Raw genomic sequence first — 27,258 nt, 5'->3', positions numbered from 1 at the left:
CTCTTAACCATCCTCACTGCCTGGCAGACCAGGAACAGAATTGGCCCTGGGTCTCCTGCACAGTAAATTTAATGGGAGTGGGGATGAGTCGGGCAGTTTGTGCAAACCTCTCATTCATTTCATTTCCCAAATGTTTCTGCCTCCCAGACAATATGGAAGGCCCAGATTGGCCCAGCTTCAGGCCTCAGTTCCGATTCTTCCCAGCAGTCACAGGTCATAGAGGTGAAGGTGACCCAACTGGGCACTCTTCTGAGCCACCTGATTCCTAAACCTGAGTAAGGAAGGTTAAAAATACTGTCTGCCAGCCGTGCCTGCTATTGCCAAGTAAAAGAACACACAAGATTGTGCCCTGGCAGGCCCCAGAGGACAGTGGGGCCTGGGTGGGGAGGGCAAAGGGCTCCAGGGAGCAGGTGGTGGTGACCCCCCCTAGCACCCATCTTGCCAGGAAGGAAGAAGGCTTAAAGCCTACTTGGTGGGACTGGTGATGGAAGTGGGGGACTGAGGGGAGACAGGAATTGTATCTGGTGGTGGGAAACCCTAGTGATTTACCAGGCTGAAAATCTTGCTGCTGCAGTGCTGGGGGGAGGCTGGAGAGGCAGATAGTAGTCAGGGTGAAAGACCTTGAAATTACAGCCCAAGAAGTGTGAGTTTTATCCTGGAGGTAGCAGGGATCCATGGAAGGGTTTGAAGCTAGGAAGGGTGGTTAGATTCCCTAGAGTGAATTGTTCAGTCATGTCCGACTCTTTGCAACCTCGTGGACCATATAGTCCATGGACTTCTCCAGGCCAGAATACTGGAGTGGGTAGCCTTTCCCGTCTCCAGGGGATCTTTTCAACCCAGGGATCAAACCCATGTCTCCCGCATTGCAGGTGGATTCTTTACCAGCTGAGCCACCAGGGAAGCCCTGGATTCCCTAGAAGCACATCTTACAAAGATTTGTATCCCAGCGATTTGTTGAGAAAGTGCTTCCAGAAGGAAGTAGGGGAGGCAGGAAAGGGAAGGGCAGGAGGCCAGGCAAGAGAGGTAAGCGTCACAGTCATTGATGGACTCCTCTGCTGGATGATCATTTGTTTATTGTCCATATTTGGTTGGGCAGGTACTTAAAACTCCCAGACTGAGAACTTCCATTTTCAGCTCTTTGAAAGCAAAACAGTTCCATTAACTTGAGAGACTTTTCACCAAACAAGCCTCTGGTGCTGGCTTCTGAAAGCACATCAAAGGTAATATGAGCACAAGGAAGCAACAAAAAATGATTCTGTGGGATCTGTGTCAATCATCAACATAGTTCTAGGGGTGGGTGGAGAGGGAACAAGTACTACAGTGTTAATTTTAAATTTTTTTCTTGCCTGACTTATTTCTTCTGTTTCATATGCTGCCAGAAGGGCATTTACCACTCCCTCCAAACTCCTTTATTTCCCCAAAGCCAAGTTACCAGCTCTTCCCACTGCCATCGCTCACAGATACTTCTGTTTCCTGATCTGTAACCTCATCCTTAGGCCTTGGGCATTCCACTCCTCTTAGAATCGTTTCAAAGCCCAATAGCCAAATTACAAGTCAGGTATGACTCAGAGTGGCCAAAGGGAATGTTTATTGAGCACCTACCCTGTCTGGCATTGTGCAACACGCACTTGTTTTATATACATAAGAGATAAATATATGGTTCAATCTTTATGGTTATATGGCTTATACAGTGTAACATTTAACGACATTCTGGGAATGGACACTCCCAGTGTAGGGTCAGAACCCAGGATTCCTCACTTATTAAGCCCAAGACGCTGTCTATTATGTCCAGGGCCTTTGGCTAGTTTCTGTTTAGGGAACTTGGTCATTTCTTTACAAACGCTTGATTCTGTGCAAGTGATTTATTGGACCTGCTTCCCTAATCCGATCTCCTTTTCCCATCCTGAACAAGGAACGCAGTTTCTTCAGTCTTTAAAAACGGGAGACCAGTATTTGGCTGGTGGAAGTGAATGGGATGGGTGTTAACCTCAGGCTCATCGCTCTAAAGCCAGGCATCCAGGGAGGCTGCTCTGGCTCCGCCGTGGTAAACTGGGGGCAGCGCCGCCCGATAACTGGCACATCTTGGCTTCCTCAGGCACCGGAAGTCTTAAAAAGATAGAGCTGAGACATCACATCAGGAAAGCCTTTCTCCTCTCTTTTAACTCTAGGGTGCAGCCATAATTCCAAACAGAAAACTCCAGGGTAACCGGCACAGTCAACGTCAATCTGGCCTGGCGCCGCAGAGACAGTCACACTAGCCAACGAGCTCCTGCCACGTCACAGACTCCGCCCTCTAGCTGGCTGCAGACTCCGCCATGCTTCGCTGACCCGGATCTAAAGGCGCTACGCGGCGCTATATTCTGCCGTCACTTCCACTACAACGATGGCGGCACAGGGAGCAGCTGCGGCGGTTGCGGCGGCAACTTCAGGGGTCGCGGGGGAGGGCGAGCCCGGACCCGGGGAGAATGCGGCGGTCGAGGGGACGGCTCCGTCCCCAGGCCGCATCTCTCCGCCGACCCCGGCGCGCGGCGAGCCGGAAGTCACCGTGGAGATCGGAGAAACATACCTGTGCCGGCGGCCCGATAGCACCTGGCGTGAGGGCGGGGCCCAAGGCCAGGGGGCGGGGCCTAAGGGCGGGGCGGGGCCTGAGAGGGGTAGAACACGGTCTTTTGGACTTGCCCCGGCGCCGCCTACAATCCCCACCGCCTGGGCTTTAGGCAGTCTTCCTTCTGTGTTTTAGAGCTCCCATTCCACTTCCTTGCCCAGTCTTAGGCTGCATTCCCTTTTTTTGTTAACCTGCTTCCTCACTGGTCTCCCTTGTGTCTGTGACTTCCCCTTCTTATCCATCCCCTACAGCCGCCAGCGGAGAGGACCTCCCGGAACACAAAAACGAGCTTCCCCTCCCTTCTATTTTTTTGCGTCATTTCCAGAATAACCCCCAAATACCTTAGAATGGCCTTCGTCTTTGTCACCTCTCTGTTTTTTAGCACCCCTAGCAAAGGCCATTGACGGACCAGACCACGCTCTTAAGACCATATGCCTTTTACTGCTGGCTAGACCCACTCATCCTTTTAGCATCATATCCCCTGTAATGTCACTCTTGACTCCCTTCAAGCAGAGTGAGTCGTTCCCTTCTGTATATTCCTGCAACATTTTCTTCATACCTGATCTACGGTATATGTACCATTGTGTTGTCATTGTCTGTCTTCTATCAAAGTGTGAACTGGAGGGCAGGACTGCTCATGATTCATCAGTGTATCTTCTGTACCCAGCAGCAACCCAGCTCAGAGCCAGACTTGCAGTGGTTGCCTTACTCATTTGTTGAATGGTCTGCCATTTGGTGCTGTACTGAAAGCTTATTACCATTTGAGGGGGGCGCTGTTATCCTTATTTACACATGAAAGCGCTGAGGCTCAGAAAGCCAAAATAACTTGTTCAGTTAAATATAGCTAAGAAGTGGGGCTGTGTGAATCCACAACTAGCTCTCATGGCTTCTGAACAAGTGAACGACTGAGTATAGTAATACAGACCTTGAATTTGGAGCCAGACTTGAATTTGGTTAAATGTTCATGCTTATTACTTTTCAAATAGTGAGCATACCTACTTTTCAAATAGGTAAGCCTCAGTTTCCTTGTCTCTAGTATAAGAATAAGATCCCCAATCTGGCCCACCTCAAGACAGTGATTGAAGGGAGTGGCAGAGGTGAGCAGATGAGGTTAGCTTCGGAATCTGGTAACCTGCTCCTCTGTCACTTGTTCCAGCCCCGTTTTCTTTCTCGGTGATCCTAGCCTTTTCCCTTCACAGATTCTGCTGAAGTGATCCAGTCTCGAGTGAACGATCAAGAAGGCCGAGAGGAATTCTATGTACACTACGTGGGCTGTGAGTGACTTAGGGTAATCAGGTCCGGGTGCGGGGTTGGGGGACAACGCGAAAGGGCAGCAGCTTCATGACCCATCCTCACAGTTAACCGGCGATTGGATGAATGGGTCGACAAGAACCGGCTGGCGCTGACCAAAACAGTGAAAGATGCTGTGCAGAAGAACTCAGAGAAGTACCTGAGCGAGCTGGCCGAGCAGCCGGAGCGCAAGATCACTCGCAACCAAAAACGCAAGCATGATGAGATCAACCACGTGCAGAAGGTCTGGATCCCTTCCCTTCCCCAGTGCCCTCCCCTTCCCCGGGGCCCTCCCCTTTCCCCAGTGCCCTCCCCTTCCCCGGGGCCCTCCCCTTCCCCGGGGCCCTCCCCTTCCCCGGGGCCCCAGGAGGCTCAGCCTCCTCTCTGACTAACTTGGGTCCTGCCTTCCCCGGGGCCCCAGGAGGCTCAGCCTCCTCTCTGACTAACTTGGGTCCTGGTGCCACACCCACAGCAGCTCCCATTGCTTAAGCTCCTGCAGTATATGGGGGACTATCTACCTCCTCCCAGGTATTTTTCACAGACGAGAAAACTGAGGCTCAGAGAGGGTGAGAGCTTGGCCGTAGTCTTGTGGCAAGGAACTGACACAGCTGGGACTGGAACTCAGGCCTCTTGCAGCTTTTATGCCCCTCTTGGCTGTGCCACATTGACAAACAAACCTGCAAGTTCCAAGGGAAGGAAGAGAATGAGTGATTTAGGGGTACTTGCAATCGCCAACCCTTGTGCTGAGTGCTGTGCCTGGATAAGCTCATCAGGTTCTCTGTAACAACTTAATGCCACAGAGCTAATTAATTCTTGAGGAAAGCAGGAAGCAGACTCAGAGAGGTTAAGTAACTTGCCCAAGGTCACACAGCTAGTATATAAAAGGGTGGGCTGAAATTAGAGTAATAATGGCACATTTATTGGCTTGTGAGCCACAGTATTAGGCAAAGTATTCTAGAACATGATCTCATTGAAATTTCACAGCAACTCTGTGAGGTAAACTTTATATCCCCAGTTTATAAGGGAGGTGCAGGTAGTTTTAGGAACCCAGTCAGGAATTAGATTTGCCAATTAGATTGTTCTACTTTGGGGCACAAGCCCTTAGCCCTGACTTGGAAATATCCTAAAAACTCCTGCCATTTATTTCCAAAGCTTGGATTTGGGGACTTCCCTATTGGTCCAGTGGTTAAGACTCTGTCCTTCCAATGCAGGGGGTGTGAGTTCAATCCCTGGTTGGGGAACTAAGATCTCTCATGCCTCTGGGCTAAAAAAATAGAAGCAAAATTTGGGTTCTTTTCTTGAAGCCAGCCTGCCCCTGGAGGGTTTCTTTTCTCCCACTTTGAGCCTCAGTTTCTTGATTTGTGAAATGGAGTGTGCAGATGAGAAGAGGCTTTATGAAGCTCTTAAGGAACCCAGATTTTTGGTATTTTCACCCAGCAATTGCATCGTGAGCACTCATTGTGGGTTTTGCAGCAATGGTTTGCAGACGGTGGGGCACAGCTATTAGTAGAATGCAAGATGAGTTCAGTGGGTTGTGGTCATTTAAATTTAAAAAATGGAATAACTAAGACAAGGTACAAACTGTCAGTATATTGTCCTTTAATAAAGGTAAGTTGAGAAGCTCTTATTTCACATATAAATACACATGGGTGTATACCAGACTGCCAACTGGTTAACAGCGCTGTCATTTAAAAAAAATTTTTTAATGCTTTGAATTAGAAAGATCTCTCACTGGGGATTCCTGATGGTCCAGTGGTTAGGACTCAGCGTCTTCACTGCCATGGCCCAGATTCAGCCCCTGGTTGGGGAACTAAGATTCCGCAAGCCATGTGGTGAGAAGAAAACCCGAAAGATGTCTCTAAAGCACCATCTAAGGCAGCACTGTCCTACTGAACATCCCGTGTTGGAAATGGAAATGTGCTATATCTGTGTTGTCTGATACAGTAGCCACTACCCACTTGTGGCTATTGAGTACTTGAAATGTACTGAGAATTGAATTTTATTTTGAATATAATGAACCTAAATCTAAGTAGCTGCTTGTGGCTAGAGGCTACTTTATCCCACATCACAGTCTAAGGTTTGCTCAGCTCCCCAGCCAGGTTGCCCTGGTAAATTAAGCCTCAAAGATGTCTTTCTAAGCTGGCAGTCAGCATGGTGAATGACCGTGGACCAGTGGTGGTCAAAGAATGAATAACCAGCAGGTTACTCAAAGAATGAATAATCAGCAAGTTAACCAAAGAATGAATAATCAGTGAGTTCACGATCAGCAAGGTTCTCCAGGGCCTCATTAATGTTTAATTCTAAATAAATTACAGCATTTATTGAAAAGTAGTGTTTTTGTAGTTCTTTAACCCATTTGCAGAAGAGGACTGATTTGTGAATTGGGAGATGTGTTTTAAAGAGGCACATGAGGAGGAAAAGCTCCCTTCCCTCATCTTTGCAGGGGTTTAGCTTTGGTGTTGGACAGACTGGAGGCCCATGCCCCACTCTGCTTGGTCCCGGTTCTGTGAGCCCACTTCTCCAAGCCTCAGTTTCTTCTGTGCGGTGTGAATAGTGAGCACTCCCATCTCAGGCTCATGCTGAGTAATGTCTATGATGTGAGCACTCGGTACTTGGAATAAATGGCAGCTGGCTAGTCCCCAAGGGCGAATGACCTCATTTCTCCCTGTTTACTTCTCTGTAAAGCAGAAGTAAGAATATTGTGTCTCCACATTGCCAAAGGGTTAAATGAGGCCATCCGGCCAAGTGCTTGGTGGAAAGGGCTCTGGGTAAGACACTGGCCCCTGTCTCCCTTCTGAACCACAAGGCAAGGCTGCCGTCTTCTCTGATGTAGGTCCCAGGCTTTCCTGGGTCACTTGTCAGGCTGGCCTTGGTTCCCTTTGCAGCCTCTGGCCTAGAACCTGGGCAGGCTATGATTGCCACGTGAGTTATATCCCTGCCTTCCAAAGACTTGGAAAATAGGGAAACCAAGACGGGGGAGACGGTGGGTACTGTTGTTGAGCAAGGCATTCCTGACCTGGGAAGGAATGTATTCTGGCTCAGAAGAATCCAGTCAGGCCTCCTGGATAGGGTTGGGAAGGGTGCTGGGGCTTCAAAGACAGAAAGAGCACAGTAAAAACAATGACACGTGATCACTCGCCACGCTCTGCCCCGTCAGGCACTCGCCTGGCTCATGCTTGGTACCGGGCTGAGTAAGTGTTTTCTGGCAGCTGTAGAAGAGGGAAGGACATGGAGGCTGGGAGGAACTGCATGCGCAAAGGCATGAAGACCAGAAACAGGACTGTCAACAGCAGAGCAGGGTTGAGCTGAGACAGAGGGCTGGGAATCCCCAGGCCTTGTCAGTAGCTGTCCAGACCTGACATGGTGGCAGTGGCTATTCGGGGTGGGGCAGAAGGAACCAATTCCAGAGATGACAAAGAGGTAGCACTGACAGGCCGTGGCCATTATTCGAATGCCAGGCTGAGCAAGGAGGAGGAGCCTTGTGAGCAGGCTCATTATTGGTGTGGGGCAGTTGGCCCAAGGGTGATGCTTCCCAGTGAGTTGAGGAACCCAGGAGGATGAACAGGTTTGCAGGAGGAAAGGCCAAATTCCTTTCTGGACACCTGGGGCCCGCTGTGCCTGTGGGAGGGGCCTCTGGAGCAGTCCCATGTGCAGGAAGGAGGTCCAGGCACATTGGGGTGTCCCTACCGGTTCCTGAGCGCAGAAGACCAGAGCTATTATTTCCTCTGTCTCCCAACAACTATGGCAGAACTGGATTGATCCGATTGGAAACACCGAAGCTCTTAGCAACCTAAGGAGTCAAGCCAGGCCTAGCCCTGTTCATTAGGCAAACGGAAGGGGGCTCTGGGATGGGTGGGTGGGTGGGTGGCAGATGGGAGAGGAACTTGGACCAGCCAGCTCCGAAACCAGGTAAAATAAGCTTGCTTGATCTCCAGTTATTGTAGTTTAAGGGATGGGGTCTGGAAAATGGAAGAGGTGGCCTGACCCCTTCTATTCTTCTCCATCCACTGCTCTTTTTCACTCAGACCTATGCAGAGATGGATCCCACAACAGCAGCCTTGGAGAAGGAACATGAGGCGGTAAGTACGGGGAGGGACCCTAAGCGGAGCTGCCCCTTCCCTGTTGCTCCTCTTGCCCCAACCAAGCCCGCCTTCCCTCCACTCCCACCTCGCCCACAGATTACCAAGGTGAAGTATGTGGACAAGATCCACATTGGGAACTACGAAATCGACGCCTGGTACTTCTCCCCATTCCCTGAAGACTATGGGAAACAGCCCAAGCTCTGGCTCTGCGAGTACTGTCTCAAGTATATGAAATACGAGAAGAGCTACCGCTTCCACTTGGTGAGGCTGGGCTGGGTCTGGTGCACGCAGGGGGTGGGTGTTGAGGCTAGGGCTGCCTGAAAGAGTGGCCAGGGGCAGGAGAGACAGGCCCACAGCCGTAGATCCAAGGAAAAGCTGGCCCGGGTGGAGAGACCTGGCTTCCAGGCCTGACTCTGCCTTGGCTGGAGCCTCCCCAGACCTTAGGTTCCTCTTGTGTGGAATGGGGGCTTTTTGGGGTTCCTGGCCCTCACATATTTATCAAGGCCAGTCCAGTGCCAGGTTCCTCCGTGCAAAAGAGGAAGTCAGCACAGCCCCGAGCCATGGGACCACGACACCTGGACTGTTGGAATGCTTGGCCACACACAGGAGCCACCTGGCTGGTGTGGTGGTGTGTTTCCCACAGGGTGGATTTTTAGGCAAATGTGTATGGTTTAAGAAACAACCTTGTCCTGGCTGCTGGCCCTCCAGAGCCAGGCTGAGCTGGACTTGTAATTATCCTGCTGTGTGATGTTCATGCCAGTTACCTGGCCTGTTACTGTGCCTCAGTTTCTCCATCTGTAAAAGGATTCGTCTCCTCAGATGGTTGGGTGAGTTACTTGATACAGGTGAAGGGTGGATCCCCAGGGTCTCCAACTGGGGAAGTGGAGAGAAGCGGAGGCCTGCTGTCAGCCACACAGTGGGGGGATGGGGTGCCCAGCGGGGAACCTCGGGATCCCTCATCTGTGCCTCCCCTCTCTCACCCCCCACCCAGGGCCAGTGCCAGTGGCGGCAACCCCCAGGAAAGGAGATCTACCGCAAGAGCAACATTTCTGTGTATGAAGTGGATGGCAAAGACCACAAGGTGAGCCCTTGGGCAGAGTTACCATGGAAATGGGGGACGTGCTAGGCACTTCCTGATGATCCTCACCATCGATAAAGGGCAGAGGCCAGCCTTAGCATGAGAAGCGGCCTGCGGGCTTGTGCTTAGCCTGGCACCCAGCTTGTGTTCTGTGCAAAGTAAGCTCCCTATGGTGCCACCCTCAGCTTCTGGGTTTCCCTTCTGTCCCTGAGGGATTTGGCTTCTGAGGGGGTAGCTGGGGGTGGCTTAGGCTCAGGTGCTTCTGGAACCCAGAGTGTAGATTTGGCCTCAGGGTATTGTTCAAACCTGAGTTTTCTTTCTGCCTGAAGAAATGATGTTTGTTTTTCCTGGGTGGGAACTGCTCTGTGTGAGGTTTCCTGCCCAAGAGCTCTGTGGCTCTGACGCCAAGTTCCTTGTTCCTGAAGGACTTCAGTGGGGCAGTGTATGGTCTCTGGGGCGTGCTTTGCTGTCATGGACAACTTGGCCTTTGCCTGATCAGTCTAGGAGGGTCTTGCCGAGGGTCCCCAATTCCCGTGCAAGGACAGCGGAGTGTAAGATGCAGGGAGCTGGCTTCTGAGTGGTTCCGGGCTTCAAATTGCCCTGTCACTTCCTCGCTGACCTTGGACAAGTTACTTAAGGTCTTCTGTTCCTGTTTTCTCCTCTTTAAGACAGGAGTCATGCTAATATTTACCTACGAGACTTGTTAATGGAATAAATGAAACAGCAAAGTCAAGTACTTAGCCCAGTTCTTGGAATTGAGCAGGAACTTAGTAAACACGGGCTTTTGCCAGCCTTGTGATGAATAGCTTGCTAAATAGCCTCACGTGAGCCCCCTGCTCTGCCTTCCTGAACATCAGTGGTGTGGAGGTTGGGATTGGAGGGGCAGAAAGAGACAGAGCAGAGACGTGGGTGTTCTTTCAGCTCCACCCTGTACAGCTTTGAGGCCTCAGGCAGTCCCTCACCCTTACAGATCCTCAGTTTCCTCCTAAGCAAAATGGGTCAATAGTGCTGGGCTCACACAACTGTTGGGTCAAGTGAGAGTGGTTGTAAAAGGTGTCCCTGATGTCTGCCATGCAGCCAACCTCAAGGTCCCAGTGGCCCTCCTGACATTGGTCTCTGGCCTGGCACATCCGATGGGGTAGATAGTTTGGGCTGTGGAGTCAGGCTCAAGGGTTGTTCATCTGCAGACATTTACCAACCCCCCAGGTTCACCCTTCGCCATGTGCTAGGTCTGAGGGCACGGCTATGAGCAGACAGAACTCACACACCAGCTTGAGTCCCGCCCTGGCGCTCACCAGCTGGGGGACCTTGGGTGAGCCACTGTCTCCTCTGAGCCTGTTTCCTGAGCTGAAATAGAAGAGTCTGTGTCTCTAAAGATCAAACTCCTCTGGAGTGCTCAGCAGCAGTAGCCGTGATTAGCCCGGCTCTGCTGTGACCTCCTTGAGTGCTTGTACCTATCTAATTTTCCATTTCCCTGTCCATCAGAAACGGACTCTAAGACTCCTTGCAATGCTAAACACGGCCGTTCTGGTGAGGCTCCCACTTCTCACCGGGCTGGCACTGGCTACTGTCTGGAGCCTGGCACTTGGGACAGGCAGAGCGATAGCACCTGCCCAGACCTTGATGGAGCTAGGTGGAGGCATTCTGCCTGCCCCTGAGCCTGCTTCCACCCACCCCCACCCCTCAGATTTACTGTCAGAACTTATGTCTGCTGGCCAAGCTCTTCCTGGACCATAAGACGCTATACTTTGACGTGGAGCCGTTCGTCTTTTACATCTTGACCGAGGTGGACAGGCAGGGGGCCCACATCGTCGGCTACTTCTCAAAGGTGCTGGGAAGCCCAGGTTGAGGGAGGTGGGGGGCGGGGGGTGGATGAACCCAAGTAGGGGCTGAGTCTCCCCAGAGACCCTGACCACCCACCCCTGCAGGAGAAGGAGTCCCCAGATGGGAACAATGTGGCCTGCATCCTGACGCTGCCCCCCTACCAGCGCCGTGGCTACGGGAAGTTCCTCATTGCTTTCAGTGAGTGGTTCCTGCAGGAAGGGCGACAGTGATGAGGGGTGCCAGGGCAGGGTGGGTCCTCAGTTTCCTCGTTTCCACCACCTCCAGGTTATGAGCTCTCAAAGCTGGAGAGCACGGTCGGCTCCCCTGAGAAGCCACTGTCTGACCTGGGCAAGCTCAGCTACCGCAGCTATTGGTCCTGGGTCCTGCTGGAGATCTTGCGAGACTTCCGGGGCACCCTGTCCATCAAGGACCTTAGGTAAGTCCTCCCATAGGGAAGGACTCTCCTCCGACCTGCCAGTGATCCCCTCTCCTTGGCCCCTCCCAGCCAAATCCCTCAAGTAGACCTCTCTCCAGCATCTGCTCTAATCTGTTTGTGCAGCCAGATGACGAGCATCACTCAGAATGACATCATCAGCACCCTCCAGTCCCTCAACATGGTCAAGTACTGGAAGGGCCAGCATGTGATCTGTGTCACACCCAAGCTGGTGGAGGAACACCTCAAAAGCGCTCAGTATAAGAAACCACCCATCACAGGTGGGTAAAGGGGCTGCCCTAGGGGTGTGGGTGTGTGTGTGTGTGTGTGTGTGAGTGGTGGGGGATAGGTATAAGGACCTCCAGGAGCCAAGGCCTCCTTTTTGCTGTCACCTGATCCCAAACCAGTCTGACCAGCTCCCAGGACCAAGCCTGAGGCAGGCCACTCATTCCTGGACTTCCCTCCCCACCCCCACCCCCACCCCAAGAATCAGTCTGCCCTTGTTCCCATCTGCAGGTGAAACCTGGCCTGGGCCCAGGGCAGAGCAGCCGGGGTGACCGGCCCAGTCAGGGGAGGGGGGTGGGGGGCCGTCCTGCCTCTCATCTGTTTTTTCTCCCTGCAGTGGACTCTGTCTGCCTCAAGTGGGCACCCCCCAAGCACAAGCAAGTCAAACTCTCCAAGAAGTGAGTGGCCTGCACCTCTGCTCCTGGACCCATGCCTCCTTGCCCCCAGCCTGTAAATATGTACAGACCTGTTTCATCACTTTTTTAAATAAAGTAAGTGCTGCCAGTGTCCCAGAGCTGATGGGCTTCATTCATTTCATGTCACACACATACACACAGCCAGTTGTGCTCAGAACATTTTACTCCTTCTGACCCCCCCACCCCAGATGCATGTTGGAGCCCAGTTCCGGTGGGGGCTCAGTCCTCCGGAGTCCAGGAGTCAGGGCTCAAGGTGGGGCATGGCAGCCAATGAGGCAAGATTAGGGCCTTTTTTATCCTTGAAAACCTGCTGCCCAGAGGCAGCCCCAGGCTTCCCTGGTGGCTCAGATGGTAAAGAATCCACCTGCAATGCAGGAGATCAGGGTTGATTCCTGGGTCAGGAAGATCCCCTGGAGAAGGGAAATGGCCACTCACTCCCGTGTTCTTGCCTGGGGAATCCCATGGACAGAGGAACCTGACGGGCTACAGTCCATGGGGCTGCAAAGAGTCGGACATGACTAAGTGACTTACACACTTCAGAGGCAGCCCTGGCCCAGAAGACAGGAAGAAGGTGAAGTGATGGGGCTCATCAGACAGAGCAAGTGAGGTGCTGAGGCAGTCCTTCTTCAGTAGCTGTCAGCTAGCCAGTCTTCTAGAAATGGGTGGGGAGCCAGGGCCCATTTTCGTAGCAGAGGGTCCTTGGGGGCTCCATAGGAGCCCAGCAGATAGGCTTGTGGACAGCAGATGGAAGTGACCAGAGGTTCTAGCCAGTACCACAGGCAATAAACTCCTGGAGTGGAGGTTACCGTCCCAAAGAACAATCCAGAAGAGTGGGCTCAGAGTTCAGGATGGTGCCTTGAACTCCCACAGGGTCCTGGGAGGAGGGAGTGACTCAAGTCAGGCCCCGGGCCCAGAGTGTCCCGGGTGGGGCCTAACACAGGAACAGCATCCGTCCTTGGGTGTGATGTGGAGGTCTCAGAAGCAAAGCAGCTCCCAGGAGTGAGTAGTTCAGTCCTCGTGCAGTGGGCGGAGGAGGCCCAGGGTCAGGCCAAGTGGCAGCAGAAGGATGGGTCCCACCAAGCCCTGTGCTGGGGCAGAGTTGAAACCCTTGTAGTGGCTGCAGAGGTGGCCATCGGGCTGGGACTCCTCCATTTGGGGCACCACCTTAGGCTGGAGCTCCGCCACTTTGTAGTGAATCCAGGAGGCATAAACGGAGGTCAGGGTATAAACACCGGGCCTGTTAGGGGCCCCACAGGCATCACCCCAGCTTACGATGCCTGCCAGGTACCAGCGGCCTGCCACTGGGCAGGAAAGTGGGCCCCCAGAGTCACCCTGAGAAGAAAATCACACAACAGCTGTCAGGACAGGACCCCAGGCCTCCAACCATCCAGGCCAAGCCCCCTCAAGCCCTCATCTCCCAAGACACATCCGTCTCCCCCACTCACCCAGACCCCCTGCATTTACCTGGCAGGCGTCCTTGTTCCCATTCACGTAGCCAGCACACAGCATATCCTGGTCGATTAGGTGGGGCTCCCCGGGCTTGGCATTGATATTGTACAGGCAGTTACAGGTCTCACGACTGATCAGTGGTACCTCAAGTTGCTGCAGTGGCCGGGGGTTCTGGAGGCTCACTGTGGGAGGCGAAAGATGCTTACCCAGGGTCTTCTAGCCTGAGTCAGCTCCCCTCTGCGTCTCTAGATGTCAGCCCTGTCCCTCACCTGAGGGGGCCACATGGCCCCAGCCAGTGACAATGCACTGGAGGCCGTTGGGGAAGGAGGCGTTGGCTGCGGGGAGGCAGATGGGCCGGATGTAGCGGGAAAAGGTGACGGAGCTGCTGAGCTGGAGGAGCGCAATGTCCCCCATGGAGCCCTCGTGGGAATATTTCTCGTGGGAAATGACCTGGGCCACCCCGCGGACCTGGGTGTCAGTGCTGAAGTAATCCAGCTGGTGGGCGCCCAGCTTGACCTCGTAGTCTTCTATCTTGTTGTCACTGCAGGCAGAGGGGTGAAGGCAGAGCAGCTGACCTTTTGGGTCCCACTCTGCATCCTAGTTTTATCCTGTGACCTGTGACCTCTGGCCTTCACTCCTAACAGATCCTTAACAGGCTTTATTGATACCCCCTAGATCCAACCCAAGAACCCCCAGTCTCTGACCTATATTGATCCTTGAATCTTGACCCCCGCCCCACCTCCCCATCCTGCTCCCCCACCCCATGGGTACCTTGGGAAGCAGTGAGCAGCCGATAGCACCCACTGATCAGACACGAGAGAGCCGCCACACACGTGGGTGCCGTGGTGGTTGATGCTGACCTGCCAGGGCCACTGGCCGCGAGCTGCAGTGGTACCACCTGTGATGCGTCCTTGAGGGACCATACCACAAGAGTCTGCCGGGAGAGGAAGGGGAGAGGGTCAGGACCTCTGGAGCCAGCAGACCACTTCCTCACCCGACACAGACCAGAAGTTTGGTTTGGAGCTTCAGGGGTGAGTTCACAGAAGCCCACCAGGCTTTGTCCCGATCCCCCAGCTCACCAGTCACCTGCTGTCCTCCACCCAGTGGCTCATTAAAGGTCTCACCCAGCTTCTGTCCTCTCGGGCCTTCCTGCCTTCCATCTGATCTACTCCTTACATATCTGGCCAGTTCACACCACTGCTTAAATCCTTCCCTGGCTCCACTCTGCCCTTAAGAGAGATTCCGGACCTCTTGTGGCGCTGCTGTCCACTCTGCCACCCATCTGGACACTCGCTGTCACGTCGGGCCACACACTAGACCTCTGGACCTTTGATCTGGACCTCAGATCACTCCACCTAAGGTAGTCTTCCTCATCCCCACTTCTATTTGAAATGTGAAATGGTGATACTTTGGCCCCCTGATGGGAAAAGCTGACTCACTGGAAAAGACCCTGATGCTGGGAAAGACTGAAGGCAAAAGGAGAAGGGGGTAGCAGAGGATGAGATGGTTAGACATCAATGGACGTGAATTTGAGCAAATTCTGGGAGATAGTAGATAGAGGAGCCGGGAGTGCTGCAGTCCATGGGGTTGCAAAGAGTTGGCCAAAACTTAGCAACTGAATACAACAACAACTTCTATTTGCCTATAGCGGTGGTTCAAATACCAGCCCCTCTGAAGTCTGCCATCACCCCGCTGGCTGAGATAGGTGATGCCTCAGAACTCCCAGGGTCTATGCTTCCTGGACAGGGCTGTTCGCATTCTCACCATCTACTTCAATCAACCAACTTGGGCGTTCCCTAGGGGCCGAGACGAGGGCAGACTCACACGTCCCCAGTGCTGGGCACACAAATGGAGTCGTGGATGTGTTGAACAAATGAGCAGAACAGCCTGGATCCCAGGGTGTGAGCATCTCATTTCATTTCCAGGATAGCCCCACCCCTGTGAAGGCCACTGTTTGGAGCAGGACCCAAATGCCCGTCACAAAGTCACCTTCTCAGGTGCAGGGAAAACCACCCAGCCAGGCTCCTCCCCATCTCCTCGTAAAAAGGACAATAGCTACCATTTAGGGACAAGCAATGCCAGGCCCTGAAGGGGCTTTCACTTCCTTCATCTTCCTGACTCCTCAAGCAGCCCCAGGAGGTAGACAGAATTGACTTCATTTTATTCTGGCTTGCGCTGCATGGTCTGTGGGATCCTAGTTCCCCAACCAGGGATCAAACCGGGCCCTTGACGGTGAAACCACAGCGTCCTGACCACTGGACCGCCAGAGAATTCCTTCAACTTCATTTTAGAGGTGAGGGGATTGGCCGCGTGAGACATAGCCGGTACATGGTGAAGCAGGGACTGCCAAGGAGACTGACCCTTGGTTTGCTCCCCTCAAAACAACCCACCTTTGGACTCAGACCTGACTTCAAATCCCACCGCAACCACTTACTGGCTGTGTGCCGTTGGGCAAGTCACTTATCTGCCCGTCACTGTCTTAAAGATTGAGGCTATCATCCCCGCCTCAAGTGCTACCAGGGACAACGGGAGTGGACGAAACAGCTTTGCAGAGAGGGTCAGGTGCTCCGATGCTCCATGGAAATCTGAACCCCTGGCCCCACCCCTCACCTTCCCCTTCCCCATTCCTCCTGGGTGAGCCTCACCTTCGGCCCAAACAGCTCCTGGAGGGAGAAAGAAAGAGGGAGGGGTAAGCAGGGAAGCCTCTAGAATTCAGATCCCAGGCCCCCCACCCCCGAATCTGCTGCTTCTCCTGGAGGCTTCCCCACCCCTCACCTCAGCCCCAGGAGACCAAAGCTGAGGAGACAGGCCAAGAGCCAGTGAGGCTGAAGATGGGGTTCTTGAGCCCAGAATAAGGGACGTACCCCTGAAAAGGGTTATACCCTCGGCCTCAGTGCACTCCCCTCCTCCCCTTCCCACCCTCGCCTGTCCCATGCTCCCGGCCACCAGCACCCACACTCACCTATCCCATTCTGGAATAATCCAAGCAAAAGCACAGTGGCCACAGCCTCCAGCCACCTGGGCCCCAACCCTAACTTCCGGGCCATGGCCCAGGACCAGGTGCCCTGAGCACCCAGGGGAAGGGACCTCAAAGGCAGAGGTAGGGGGTCAAAGGCAAGCTCCAGGTATCGGGATCGCGGAAGGTAGAAGCAGGTGTCCAAGGCTAGCTTCAAAGGTAGGAAGTGAGCGCAAGGGAAATGCTGGGGTCTCTGCAGCCGGGCAGTGAGGACCAGTCTCCAGATCGCCCTGGGTACGCACCGACCTTCCTTCCGGAGTGGCAGCTCCAGGAAAGGGCACCTACCTGCCTGCCCCGCCCCTGGCCCCGCCCTCCTGCTCAGCTCCACCGGCCTCTCTCACCAGCCTAGGCTGTGTGTGTGTGTGTGTGACCCCTAGGCTGTGTGTGCGGTGGGCAGGAAGGTGGGGAGGCTGTTGTTTAAGCAGCCCCAGGCAGGGCTGGAAACCTGGATGTCTGGATTCCTAACCCAACTGCTCTTGGGCCCAGGTCTTTCAGATCTCCCATACCTGTATGCCCCCTCAGGGCCCGGCCTGGCCTCTGTTATCTTACTGCTCCCTCGTTCCCTCCTGAAGCTTGGTGTCTGAGCCCCGGGACACCCGGCTCTGCCCCGGGGCTAGAGCTCCTTCAGGCCCTACTGTGGAGCCTGCAACCTCATCTGCATGTGGTGAGGTGTGGTGACGTGTCTGGGGATGCTCATCATTCCATACATATTTATTGAGAGCCTAATATGTCCCAGGTACAGGAGACAAAGTGGACACCGTCCTGCCTTCCCTGAGCTCATGGTGAAGTTGAGGTGACAGACCTGAATCACAGGATGACACAAGCAATTACAGAATAAGTTCAGGCGAGGCTGGAGATGGAGAAAGAAGCACGAGGCGGGGGGTGGGGGGTGGCGGGGGTGGGGGGTGGCGTGGGCGGGGGAGGGCAGCTCTGGAGGCCACTGACAGGAGCCCGACCTAGGCTGGCATCAAGAAGGGCTCCTCAAGGAGGTGCCTTTCAAACTGAGACCTCAAAGGGTTTTGAAAAGGTGTTAACAAGGCAAAGATGGGGGAGGGTGGTCCAGGTGAAGGGTCCTCTAGTGGAGGGTGCAGGGGGCCCATGTGCCTGGTCTGGGGAGTCAAGTGTTTCCTCTGTGACTCTAGAAATTCGGGCAACTGGGAATGTGTGTTGACTTCAAGCTTTAGAAAAAGAGAGCCCCACTTGCCCACCTTCCTTCCCTGAAACTAGGCATCTGGATCTCTGACCCAGGACTTTAAGGCCCAGGCTGGAGGGCAGGGAATTCCTTGATTGGGAAAGGGCATGAGACCGACTTGGGAAGGAGTCTAAGCTGAGGTGGAGAAGGCAAGATGCTGGACATGATGGGTGGGTTTGGGTAGAGAATGGGGCATATTAAATGTTTATGGAGGATGGCATATGTATGACTGACTGGGTATGGGGAACAGATAGGGGTGTATGTCCCTATGGAGACAGATTCAGGGGAGTATTCTCTTTGGGATCTGGCAGCTAAAGAAGTCAGGCGCCAGAATTCCCTGGTGGTCCAGTGGTCAGGACTCTGCACTTCTACAGCAGGAGGTGGTCATGGTCAGGTGATCCCTGGTCAGGGAACTAAGATCCCTGAATTCTAGGTAGCATAGCCAAAAAAAAAGAGAGAGAGAAAAAAAAGCCATGTGCTTTAAGAACCTCTGTCCAGGGACTTTCCTAGTGGTCCAGTTAACCACTGGAAGAATCTACCTTCCAGTGAAGGGGTGCAGGTTTAATCCCTGGCCAGGGAGTTGAGATACTACATGGCATGGGGGCAACTAAGCCCAGGCGCCCCCACTACTGGACCCTCGGCCTCTAGAGTCTGTGCGCCATAACTAGAGAGAAGTCCACGCACCACAGCGAAGAGTCTGTGCTGCAACTAAGACCTGGCGCAGCCAGAAAGAAAAGAAGATCCTCTGTCCATCTCGTCAGTCCCTCAATCTTTCAGGAACTTCCAGCTTTCCTATAGGTCTTCCCCTACCCTCTGCCTAGTCAACCCTCTGCTGCATATGAGTGACTCAGCCATCTGCTCATACCCTTTGCAGCAAACGGTGACTCCAGCCGCAGAGCTGCCCTCATTGGGGGTAGCACCCATTGCTACCCTTAGCGGCTGGTTTCCACCCCAAGCAACCCTCCTGCCCCAAATTCTTTTGCTTTTATTCTGTGCTAGAACATCATCTCCTCTGGGGCTTTCCCCTGACCCCCAGTCCATGTGTTCCCTGCCATGCTGGGAGCATTTCATGGGCTTGTCAAGGCCCCAGCCATGTTGCTCCATGCAGTGTGGGGGTCATAGTTCCCTGATCAAGGATGGAACCCACACCCCCTGCAGTGGAAGCGCAGGGTCCTGAGTTAGCTGGAGTTAGCCAGGAGTCAGCAGTTAGCAGGAAACGTGGTTGAATTAATACATGGAGGTCCACTGGCTGTGGCTTCCCTGGTGGCTTAAGATGGTAAAGAATCTATCTGCAATTTGGGAGACCGGGGTTGGATCCCTGGGTTGGGAAGATTCCCCTGGAGGAGGAAATGGCAACCCACTCCAGTATTCTTGCCCGGAGAATCCCACAGACAGAGGATCCTGGTGGGGTACAGTCCATGGAGTCGCAGAGTCAGACACAACTGAGCGGCTAACACACACACACACACACACACACACACACACACACACACTGGTTAGTGATGGGAAGAGGCTGCGAGGTGTACAGATGAGGGACTCATGATGGGGTCCAGACCATGGGGGCTTTGGGCAGGATGTAGTGGGCCCTTGAAGGGTGCAAGTGTGGTGTGTGTATGAGGACATCGGAGGCGTACACTCTGGGACACCATTCATCAGGGTGTGTATATGGGGGAGGCTCCCCGTGGGTACAGAATATGACAGACAGACCCCAGACTCCCAGACCCCTGGACTCTCCCGCTGACCCTCACCCTCAGTCCTTCTTGGTCTCGATGGGGAGGGGCAGCAGGGCCAAGGCTGAGGTGGCCAGCAGGTGTCGGGGATGCTGATTCCACTGGGGATGTGACACACACCCAGCTGGCCACCCAGCCTCCCCGCCCTGGGGCAGGAATGAAGGACAGCTGCCACCTTATCGGAGACACATTTCCTGGTTGCCCACAGCCTGACTCACAGAGGCCTAGGAGGGAGAGGCCCAGCCCTGGGGCGCCCCCTGGCCCCCTCAGCCTGCCTCCAGCCGTGCCACAAAGCCACGTGTCTGTGTTTACATGTTTATTGTCCGCTGGCTCCCGCTGCCCTCAAGAATGCCAGAGCCCGAAATATCTGGGCACTGAGGCCCAATTATCCGAAGCCGCTGCAGTCTAGGTGGGTGGAGCGCTCCAGAGGTTCCGGGTAAGGGAACGGGAGCCGGTTGGGCTACATTCCAGACTCACTGGGAGGGAAGTGGAAGGTGGAAGGGAATGGGGGAGGTGAAGGGGAGATAGCCCAGGGCCCTGGGGGCCGGGGAGGTGGCGGGGTGGGGGTGGGGGCCTCAGCCCTGGATCAGGGGGGTCAGAAGCAGCAGGAAAAGAGCAGCCCGCGGGGAACCTGAGGCCCTGGCCATATCAGGGGGACAGAGGTCGCTGCCTTCAGGGAGCCAGTGGGGGAAGCCGCTGGGGGGTAGAAAAGGTGCCTCCCCCACTGTCTGGGAGATCCAGGCCTCTTCAGGGCCAGTGGCAGCAAACAGCTCCCGGCTGCCTCGAACAGCCATGCCCACGAGGACCCAGGAGCCTCCCTCAGTCTGGCACAGGAGCGGAGGGGCTGAGGTCACCTGCAGCATCAGGGCCAAGACCAACAGGGGCCCTTATCCTCAGGCATCTTGGCCCCTGGTCTCTCCCGAGGTCCTGTCAGAAAGCACTGCATCTTCCTATCTGAAACCCAGCACCTAAGAAGCCCCACCCTGCTCTCTCCCTGGCGTCCAGCTGCCCAGCACAGCCTCTGCCCTGACTGGGCCAGGATACCCAGGCCCCGTACCTCACACCTGTCCTCTTGCCCCTCTGCATACAGGACACACAGAGTTCCAGGAGGCAGAAGGCCTTGATAGAGGCAGTGACAGAGTCGCGGAGTCAAGATGGAGACAGCAGCAGCCACAGGGACTAGAGACAGGAAGGAAGGTTGTCCCAGGCATTCTGGCATCCTGTCCCTTCTCATCCCCAGGACCCAGGGCTCTCACCTCTATCCTGGGGATCCTTCCAGCCCAGTACCCAGCAACTGGCCCCCAGGGGGGTACCCCCAGGGTGAAGGCAGATGGGCAAGGCTGATGGGGAGGGCTCCACTCGGGAGCTCAGCTCCAGGAGGGCCAGAGGGGGCCGCAGTCCCAGGTGCCGGGGCAAGCGGATGCTGATGACCAACCGGGACACCTGGTGGCTCTGGGGGAGGGGGCTGGCCCCCGCCCGGCCCAGGTACACTTCAATATAAGGCACCGTTGTAGAGCCCGGCCTGCAGAAACGAGGTCCAGAGTCACTTCCTGATCCCCTCATTGCGGATAAATCCTTCCCAGCCCAGGGGAAAGAGTGGAACGAATGTCCAGGGTCATTCCACTAACTCCTTCATTAGTCCTCCTTTGAAATCTCTCTTCTGTCTCAAAACACTTCGAGCAATTTCCTGGTGCAATAAAAGCCCTAAAGGGAGAACAGCCCGCTACTGTCCTTTGGCCCCTCTCCCCGTGTCTCCCTCTTGCCAGGAAGATGGGTGAGACCCACCTGAGGACACAGTGAGTGGCTGCCAGGACCCAGCCTGGGGCCACGAGGACGCCAGCGCAGACTCGCTCTCCAGCTACATGCACCTCTGCCAGCCAGGGCCACAGGACCCGCATCGGAGCCGGCTCTGGCTGCAGGCCACAGGCTAGGGAGAGGAGATGACCCCCTCAGCAGGAACCCCACAGCTGACCCTCAAAGCCCCTACCATGGATCTAAGCATTCCCAGGAGCCCCTAAGCCCCAAAGGCCCCTCCTCACCACCATTCTCTGTGTGAGGGGGACAGGTTTGTGCCTCAGTCTCCTCCCCCTCAGGTCCCCAGTCCCAGGCCAGCTGGTCCTCCAGGTAGGCCCCCCGAGTCACATGGCTGATCCATGGACCGTGGGTCTGCAGGGGGTAGAAAACTCTGGGACGCAGGCAGTCACTGGGCAAGTCTCTGATTCCAGCCAAGAACCAGGTCCCCTCTTCCCGGCACAGCAGGCTCCAATGAGAGTAGTTCTGTAGCAAGAGGGTGTGTGTGTTAACAGCCTTTATGAGCGTGTGTCAGTTGATGAGGGGACAGCAAAAGTCCTGGAGCTTCCCTGGACTCCAAACTGTCCCGTACTCGGACATAAGAAATCCCACCTCCTCCAAGCCAGACTCCAACACTATTCTGAGTAAGAAGGCTGCCCTCACTTTAGGATTCTCTTTAAACCCAAGAGGAGTTAAAAAGTCCCACGGTCTTGGAGGCCCCGCCTACAGTCCGCTCCCCCTTCTTACTCCAACTCTTAGACCCCGCCGCTCACCCAGCAGCTCCCCTCCGCCTCCTCCTCCTGGTAGGCGGGGCAGAGCGCCTGCGGAGGCTCTCCTGGCGGCGGCACTGACGCCCCCTGGCGGCCGTACAGGCAGTGACACCACCAGGCGCTCAACAGCTCCGCCTCAAGCAGCGAGCTGGCTCCGGGCGCGGGTTCTGCGAGAGAAAGGGAGGGAGCCAGCGCTCCCGCCGCGTCCGGCCCCGGGTCAGCCCCGCCCGGCCCGCGCCGGGCCCCCGCTCACCCCCGCGGCCCCAGCGAGCCAGGCGGCAGCGGCTCCCTGGCAGGAAATAGTGTTCTGGGTGGGGTAGACACACTGGCCGCGGGGCCGCGCTCAGATTCACGGGCGCGAGCAGTTGCAGCAGCGCCAGGTTCGAGGCGTCGTCCCACGAGGCGTTCTCGTGCGGCACGAGGCGCGCCACCTGCTCCGCGTGCGGGCGCGAGGGCAGTTGCACGCGCCAGTAGTCCAGGTCGCTGGGCGGGCGGGCTGAGCTGATGTGACTGCGGGATGGGGAGACTGGGGACATGGGCTGGATCCTGCAAGCTCAGCTCTAAACCTCCACCCTTGGCTTAGAGTCTGGGTCTCCAGGCAAGATTCTGCATCCCTGACCTGAGAACTGTGCACTCAGACTCCTTCCCCCACCCACTCTGCCCAATCCTGGGTCGAATTTGTATTACCCCTCTATTTGCCCCAGAGAGACTAGGACCCCGATTTTTTAGCTGAATCATACATATCCAATGGGACCCCACACCCCTACCCCTATCCTACCCAAGGGAATAGCTGGGGCCAATTAGTGTCTCAGACTAAGCAAGAATCTGCCCAAGACTGGGTTTTCACTCACCCTGGAAAGCAACTGGCAGGTGCCAAAACCCAGCTTTCAGACACCAGCGCCCCATAGCAGGGTCTGGATCCTGGGACCATCACCTGGGCTTCCCAGGGCCAGGCCCCTGGCCTTGGGGCTTTCCCACACTCTGAGGGGTGAGAGGCCTGAGTCAGAGGGCCTCCTGAACCCCAGGCAGTTTCCACCTGAACTCAAATCTCCCAGATCCAGCTGACATCTAGGGGTCCTGCCGTCCTCACCTGGCAGGGCGATGGTGCAATTCTCATTCGTGGGCTCGGGGAGGCCTGACTGGGCCTCCGGGGACTGGGTGGGGAAGGCAGGCTCAGGCTCTGAGCCTGACACCTGTTCCCTTATCCATGCCTCATAGGGAGCCACAGCCGTGAAGACTCCGGGGCGGTTCCTCCGTCCACAGCCAAGGCCAAAGCTGGTGATTCCTGCCTGGAACCATCGGCCACCTTCCTTGCAGACCAGGGGTCCCCCAGAGTCTCCCTGATGACAGATGACTCAGTGTCACTGGATCAGCCCAGGGACCTACCAGCTTATCCTGGACCACCTCTTCTTTTTGGTCCTACACACAGCCATCTTCTCCTGGAAACCTACATGGGCTGTGCCTTGTCCTCTGTGACCCCTACAGCTCTGAGCAGGAGAAAGCCTTGTAGAACAGAAAGGCTGATGAGGAACCAAAGCCAAGAGCACCAAGCTAATGCAGTAAAGGCCACATCTGAGAGGCCTGCCGGTCTCATTCAGAGCCAAATGATTCCTCAATAAATTGTTAAACCCTGACTTTGGTTTCTAAGCTGTTAGAATTCCTTGTTAAACTGTTAAAGTAAATCGGAGGCACTTCCCTGGTGGTCCAGTGACTAAGATATGACTATAATCCAGGTCAGGCATCTCTGTGACCTGAGGAGGGTTACAAAGAAAGCTCAGAATTATCCAGAACTGTACTGTCCAATATGATATATGTGCTAGCCCCTGTGGCTATTTGAATTAATTAACATTTAATAAAATTAAAAATTCAGTTCCTCAATCACACTAGCCACCTTTCGAACATTCAATAATGTATGGGAGAAACCAACACAATATTGTAAAGCATATAGTCTTCAATTAAAAATAAATAAATGTTTAAAAGTCTTCAATAGCCAGTGTGGCTAGTGACTATAATGCTGGACAGTACAGATAGAAAAACATTTCTATCATCATAAGTTTTATTGGACAGAAGCACTGGTCTAGAGGAAGCTGAGTTGTTAGCTATCCTGTTCAAGAGGCAGGGATTATGTCCATAGGTCCTGGAACTTCATAATTGGGTGCTATGCTGTGCTTAGTCACCCAGTCGTGCAGACTCTTTGCGACCTTGTGGACTGTAGCCTGCCAGGCTCCTCTGTCCATGGAATTCTCCAGGCAAGAATACTGGAGTGGGTTGCCATGCCTTTCTCCAGGCAATCTTCCCAACCCAGGGATTGAACCAGACAGATTCTTTACTGACTGAGCCACCAGGGAAGCCCAAGAATATAGGAGTGGGTAGCCTATCCTTTCTCCAGGGGAATTCCTGACCCAGGAATTGAACCGGGTTCTCCTGCATTACAGGCGGATTCTTTACCCACTGAGTTACCAGGGAAGCCCAAACGGAAAGGTCCCACCGAGACATGAACTTGGATTGCTGAATTCAGAGTCTGGAGTGCTCACCATTATACCACGGAAAATCATCAAACCTGAATTCCCATTACCACCATGCATGCTTGAGTGCTGTCAAAAATGTGTGCCTTTTGAGGAATATTTCTGGGGAAAATGGTTAAAATATATCATGTTTTGGCCTTCAGCCCCTTATCCAGAAAATTCCCTTCTGTGAAGGATTAATTCACTTTTAAAAAGAACTATTTGTTGAGTATCCACGAAGTAACAGGTGCTGTGCTCTAGGCTACGGTATGGGATAATTGCCTGGAGAATACCATGGACAGAGAAGCCTGGTGGGCTACACAGTCCATAGGGGTGCAAAGAGTCGGACATGACTGAAGCGACTTAGCACGCATGCACAAGGACCAGACCTTGTTCTAAATCATTTTCGGTAGTGGTTTAGTTGCTAAATGGGGTCCAGCTTTCAAGATCCCATGGACTATAGTCCGCCAGACTTCTCTGTCCATGGGATTTCCCAGACAAGAATACTGGAGTGGCTTGCCATTTCCTTCTCCAAGGGATCTTTCCGACCCAGGGATCAAATCCATGTCTCCTGTATTGCAGGCGGTCTCCTGCACTGCAGGCGGTCTCCTGCACTGCAAGCGAATTCTTTACCACTGAGCCATCGGGGATTCTGAAAATACTTATTATATGTACAAATTTATTTAATCATCATAACCTCCTGATGAAGTAGGTAATACTATCATCCCCATCTTTCTGATGAGAAAGTCTGCACAGAGAAGTTAAATAACTTGGCCAAGGCCACACAGCTCATAAGCAATGGTGCTGAGCTTCTAACTGGACATCCACTGCACTATACTGCCCATCAATAATAGTGGCCATCTGTTGAGCCCCAAGTTCTGTCCATTTGTAATCCTCACATGGGTCCCTTCTGCTGGCAATCTTGCCCTCTTTTTGCGGATGAGGTTCAGAAATATGAGAGAGGGAGGATTAGTCTATTCCTCATACTGCTTCCTATTGGTCAGGGCTCTGCCTGGCCCTGCAGGCAGGTGCAGGCGCCTCCCCTCACCTGGCAGGTGTCCCTGCGGCCTTCCCGGTAGCCGGCACATAGCATCCCCGGCAATAGCTGGAAAGTGAGATTGAAGGGGCCAGGACGGCTGTAGAGACACTGACAGGCAGCCTCTCCCAGCAACCTCAGCTCTACTTCTTGTAGCATCCAGGGGAGAGGCAGGGGGTCTGTGGACAGAACCAGAGAAGAAAGCTGTGAGGCAGGGATGCACCCTTTCCCAGGGCTTAGCCTGGTTCCCTCCGGGGCTCTCCTGGACGTCTCTCCCCATGCGCCATGGCACGACTCAATGCACATGAGTCTGAACAAACTCCAGGAGTTGGTGAAGGACAGGGAAGCCTGGAGTGCTGCAGTCCTTGGGGTCCCATAGAGTTGGACACGACTGAGCAACTGAACAATAACGGCTAGGTACCCTGCAACTGCCTCCTGCACATCTCTGTCTCCTTGCGCCATGGCATTTAAACCCACCACATCCAGAATCAATGTCCCCTCTTGCTCCTCTCTGCTCTTCTTAGGACATCATCATCGCAGAAATGGCCCCATCAAGTAGCCGGGGAGGGACCCACCTGGTAGGCTCCACCCCACAGTCACCCACCTCCCGAGATACCCCCCTTTTCCACTCACCCTCCTCCTGGACGTCCCCCCAGCCGGTGGCCCAGCAGGCGGTGCCGTGAGCAAAGCGGTGCGAGGCTCGGGGCAGGCAGACGGGCCGCACGGAGGGGCCCAACCTGGCGGGCGAGGCCAGGCGCAGCAGGGCCACGTCGGCGCCCCGTTCCACGCTGCTGTAGTTGTCTGGCACCAGGATGGCGGCCACCGCGTGGACGTGCGCGCCGTCCAGGGGCCCGTCCTGCGAGTGCACGCCCAGCACCACCGACCACTCGGCCGCGGGCTCCAAGGTCCCGTTCCTGCGCCGAGGCAGGAAGGGGGTCAGGTGGACCCGAGGGAGCGGCGGACCCTCGTGGGGTGGGGGCTCGGAGTCAGGGAAAAGGTGGGGTCAGCCAGACCCCAGGAGGGGTGCGTCCCATCTAGATTTAGGGCTAGGGCGATCGGGGTTAAGCTAGCTTCGTAAAAGGGGGAGGAGCGAATGCGATTTGGAGGTGTTGGGGCGGAGAACTGGAAAGATGGAATTCAGATTCGGATAGTTGGTGGGGTGACGGGGCGAGTCCTCGGGCTGCCTCCCCAGATAGTCAGAACCCGGATACCCCGCAGAGCGCTTAGCGTCAGGACGGTGGGGAGGCAGGGGCGGCCGGGCTCCAAGTTAAGCTTTGGTCCGCGGGGTCCAGCTGCCGGTCGGGCTCGGCTTTTTGAAGGACAGGGATTGGACGTGCGCGAATACTCACGTCACGAAACAGTGAGCAGCCGAGAGGACCCAGGAAGGGGCGATGAGGGAGCCCCCGCAGATATGGCCCCCGCCATGATGCAGGCTCACCTGCCACGGCCAGGTGCCCGGCTGAGAGTCGGAGCCCCCCACGATTCGGGCAGAGGGCTCGGGGCGACCGCAGTCTGCAAGGGGTACCGTGGAGGTCATCGCCTGTCCCCGCCCCCCACGCCGGAGGCCCAGGTAACTCAGGACAAAGCCCCATTGCCCACTCCCCTTAGTTTGCCCCCTGTCCCCCGCGAAAGAAACAAACAGAAGTTTTGCACTTCTAAGTTTCTGATCACTTCGACCTCGCTTACCACCTTTCGTTGTTGTTCAGTCTCTAAGTCCTGTCTGATTCTTTGCGACCCTATGGATTGCAGCACTCCAG

General features: G+C 54.8%; 3 protein-coding genes across 3 annotated transcripts; 1 reads left to right on the top strand and 2 right to left on the bottom strand.

Moving 5' to 3' along the window:
- Positions 1–45: 45 nt before the first annotated feature.
- On the top strand, positions 46–12,111 carry KAT8 (lysine acetyltransferase 8). The gene is made up of 12 exons (XM_006070415.4): positions 46–1,220; positions 2,169–2,594; positions 3,805–3,879; positions 3,964–4,139; positions 7,921–7,974; positions 8,074–8,238; positions 8,969–9,058; positions 10,743–10,883; positions 10,984–11,077; positions 11,165–11,315; positions 11,439–11,593; positions 11,935–12,111. Exons 2-12 carry the CDS (start codon positions 2,384–2,386, stop codon positions 11,997–11,999), a joined length of 1,377 nt encoding a protein of 458 aa, XP_006070477.2. The 5' UTR covers positions 46–1,220; positions 2,169–2,383; the 3' UTR covers positions 12,000–12,111.
- Positions 12,112–12,899: 788 nt separating this feature from the next.
- PRSS8 (serine protease 8) lies at positions 12,900–16,761 on the bottom strand. The gene is made up of 6 exons (XM_006070416.4): positions 16,425–16,761; positions 16,108–16,125; positions 14,234–14,396; positions 13,732–14,003; positions 13,478–13,644; positions 12,900–13,345 (listed from the first exon to the last, which is right to left on the bottom strand). The coding sequence occupies exons 1-6, from the start codon at positions 16,507–16,509 to the stop codon at positions 13,022–13,024; spliced, it is 1,029 nt and encodes a 342-aa protein (XP_006070478.2). The 5' UTR covers positions 16,510–16,761; the 3' UTR covers positions 12,900–13,021.
- Positions 16,762–19,854: 3,093 nt separating this feature from the next.
- On the bottom strand, positions 19,855–27,038 carry PRSS36 (serine protease 36). The gene is made up of 12 exons (XM_025275120.3): positions 26,851–27,038; positions 26,135–26,415; positions 25,514–25,680; positions 23,052–23,301; positions 22,813–22,942; positions 22,215–22,471; positions 21,965–22,128; positions 21,440–21,677; positions 21,186–21,327; positions 20,657–20,922; positions 20,458–20,579; positions 19,855–20,254 (listed from the first exon to the last, which is right to left on the bottom strand). The coding sequence occupies exons 1-12, from the start codon at positions 27,036–27,038 to the stop codon at positions 19,976–19,978; spliced, it is 2,484 nt and encodes an 827-aa protein (XP_025130905.3). The 3' UTR covers positions 19,855–19,975.
- Positions 27,039–27,258: the final 220 nt, after the last annotated feature.

The sequence above is a fragment of the Bubalus bubalis genome, chromosome 24 (genome assembly GCF_019923935.1).
Source record: "Bubalus bubalis isolate 160015118507 breed Murrah chromosome 24, NDDB_SH_1, whole genome shotgun sequence".
Taxonomy (NCBI): domain Eukaryota; kingdom Metazoa; phylum Chordata; class Mammalia; order Artiodactyla; family Bovidae; genus Bubalus; species Bubalus bubalis.
Note: the sequence above shows the minus strand (reverse complement) of the source record. Positions and strands in the feature narration are given on the sequence as shown.

Excerpts from the sequence above, each read along its gene's own strand:
- KAT8 (XM_006070415.4), top strand. The coding sequence starts at position 2,384 with ATGGCGGCACAGGGAGCAGCTGCGGCGGTTGCGGCGGCAACTTCAGGG. Across the intron at positions 3,880-3,963 it reads CTATGTACACTACGTGGGCT|TTAACCGGCGATTGGATGAA; the intron begins GTGAGTGACTTA and ends CCATCCTCACAG. Across the intron at positions 8,239-8,968 it reads AGAGCTACCGCTTCCACTTG|GGCCAGTGCCAGTGGCGGCA; the intron begins GTGAGGCTGGGC and ends CCCCCCACCCAG.
- PRSS8 (XM_006070416.4), bottom strand. The coding sequence starts at position 16,509 with ATGGCCCGGAAGTTAGGGTTGGGGCCCAGGTGGCTGGAGGCTGTGGCC. Across the intron at positions 14,004-14,233 it reads GCTGCTCACTGCTTCCCAAG|TGACAACAAGATAGAAGACT; the intron begins GTACCCATGGGG and ends CTCTGCCTGCAG. Across the intron at positions 13,346-13,477 it reads GGAACAAGGACGCCTGCCAG|GGTGACTCTGGGGGCCCACT; the intron begins GTAAATGCAGGG and ends TTTTCTTCTCAG.
- PRSS36 (XM_025275120.3), bottom strand. The coding sequence starts at position 27,038 with ATGACCTCCACGGTACCCCTTGCAGACTGCGGTCGCCCCGAGCCCTCT. Across the intron at positions 22,472-22,812 it reads CCTGCCAGTTGCTTTCCAGG|TCACATCAGCTCAGCCCGCC; the intron begins GTGAGTGAAAAC and ends CCCATCCCGCAG. Across the intron at positions 20,255-20,457 it reads GGCAAGAGGACAGGTGTGAG|GTGACCTCAGCCCCTCCGCT; the intron begins GTACGGGGCCTG and ends CTGATGCTGCAG.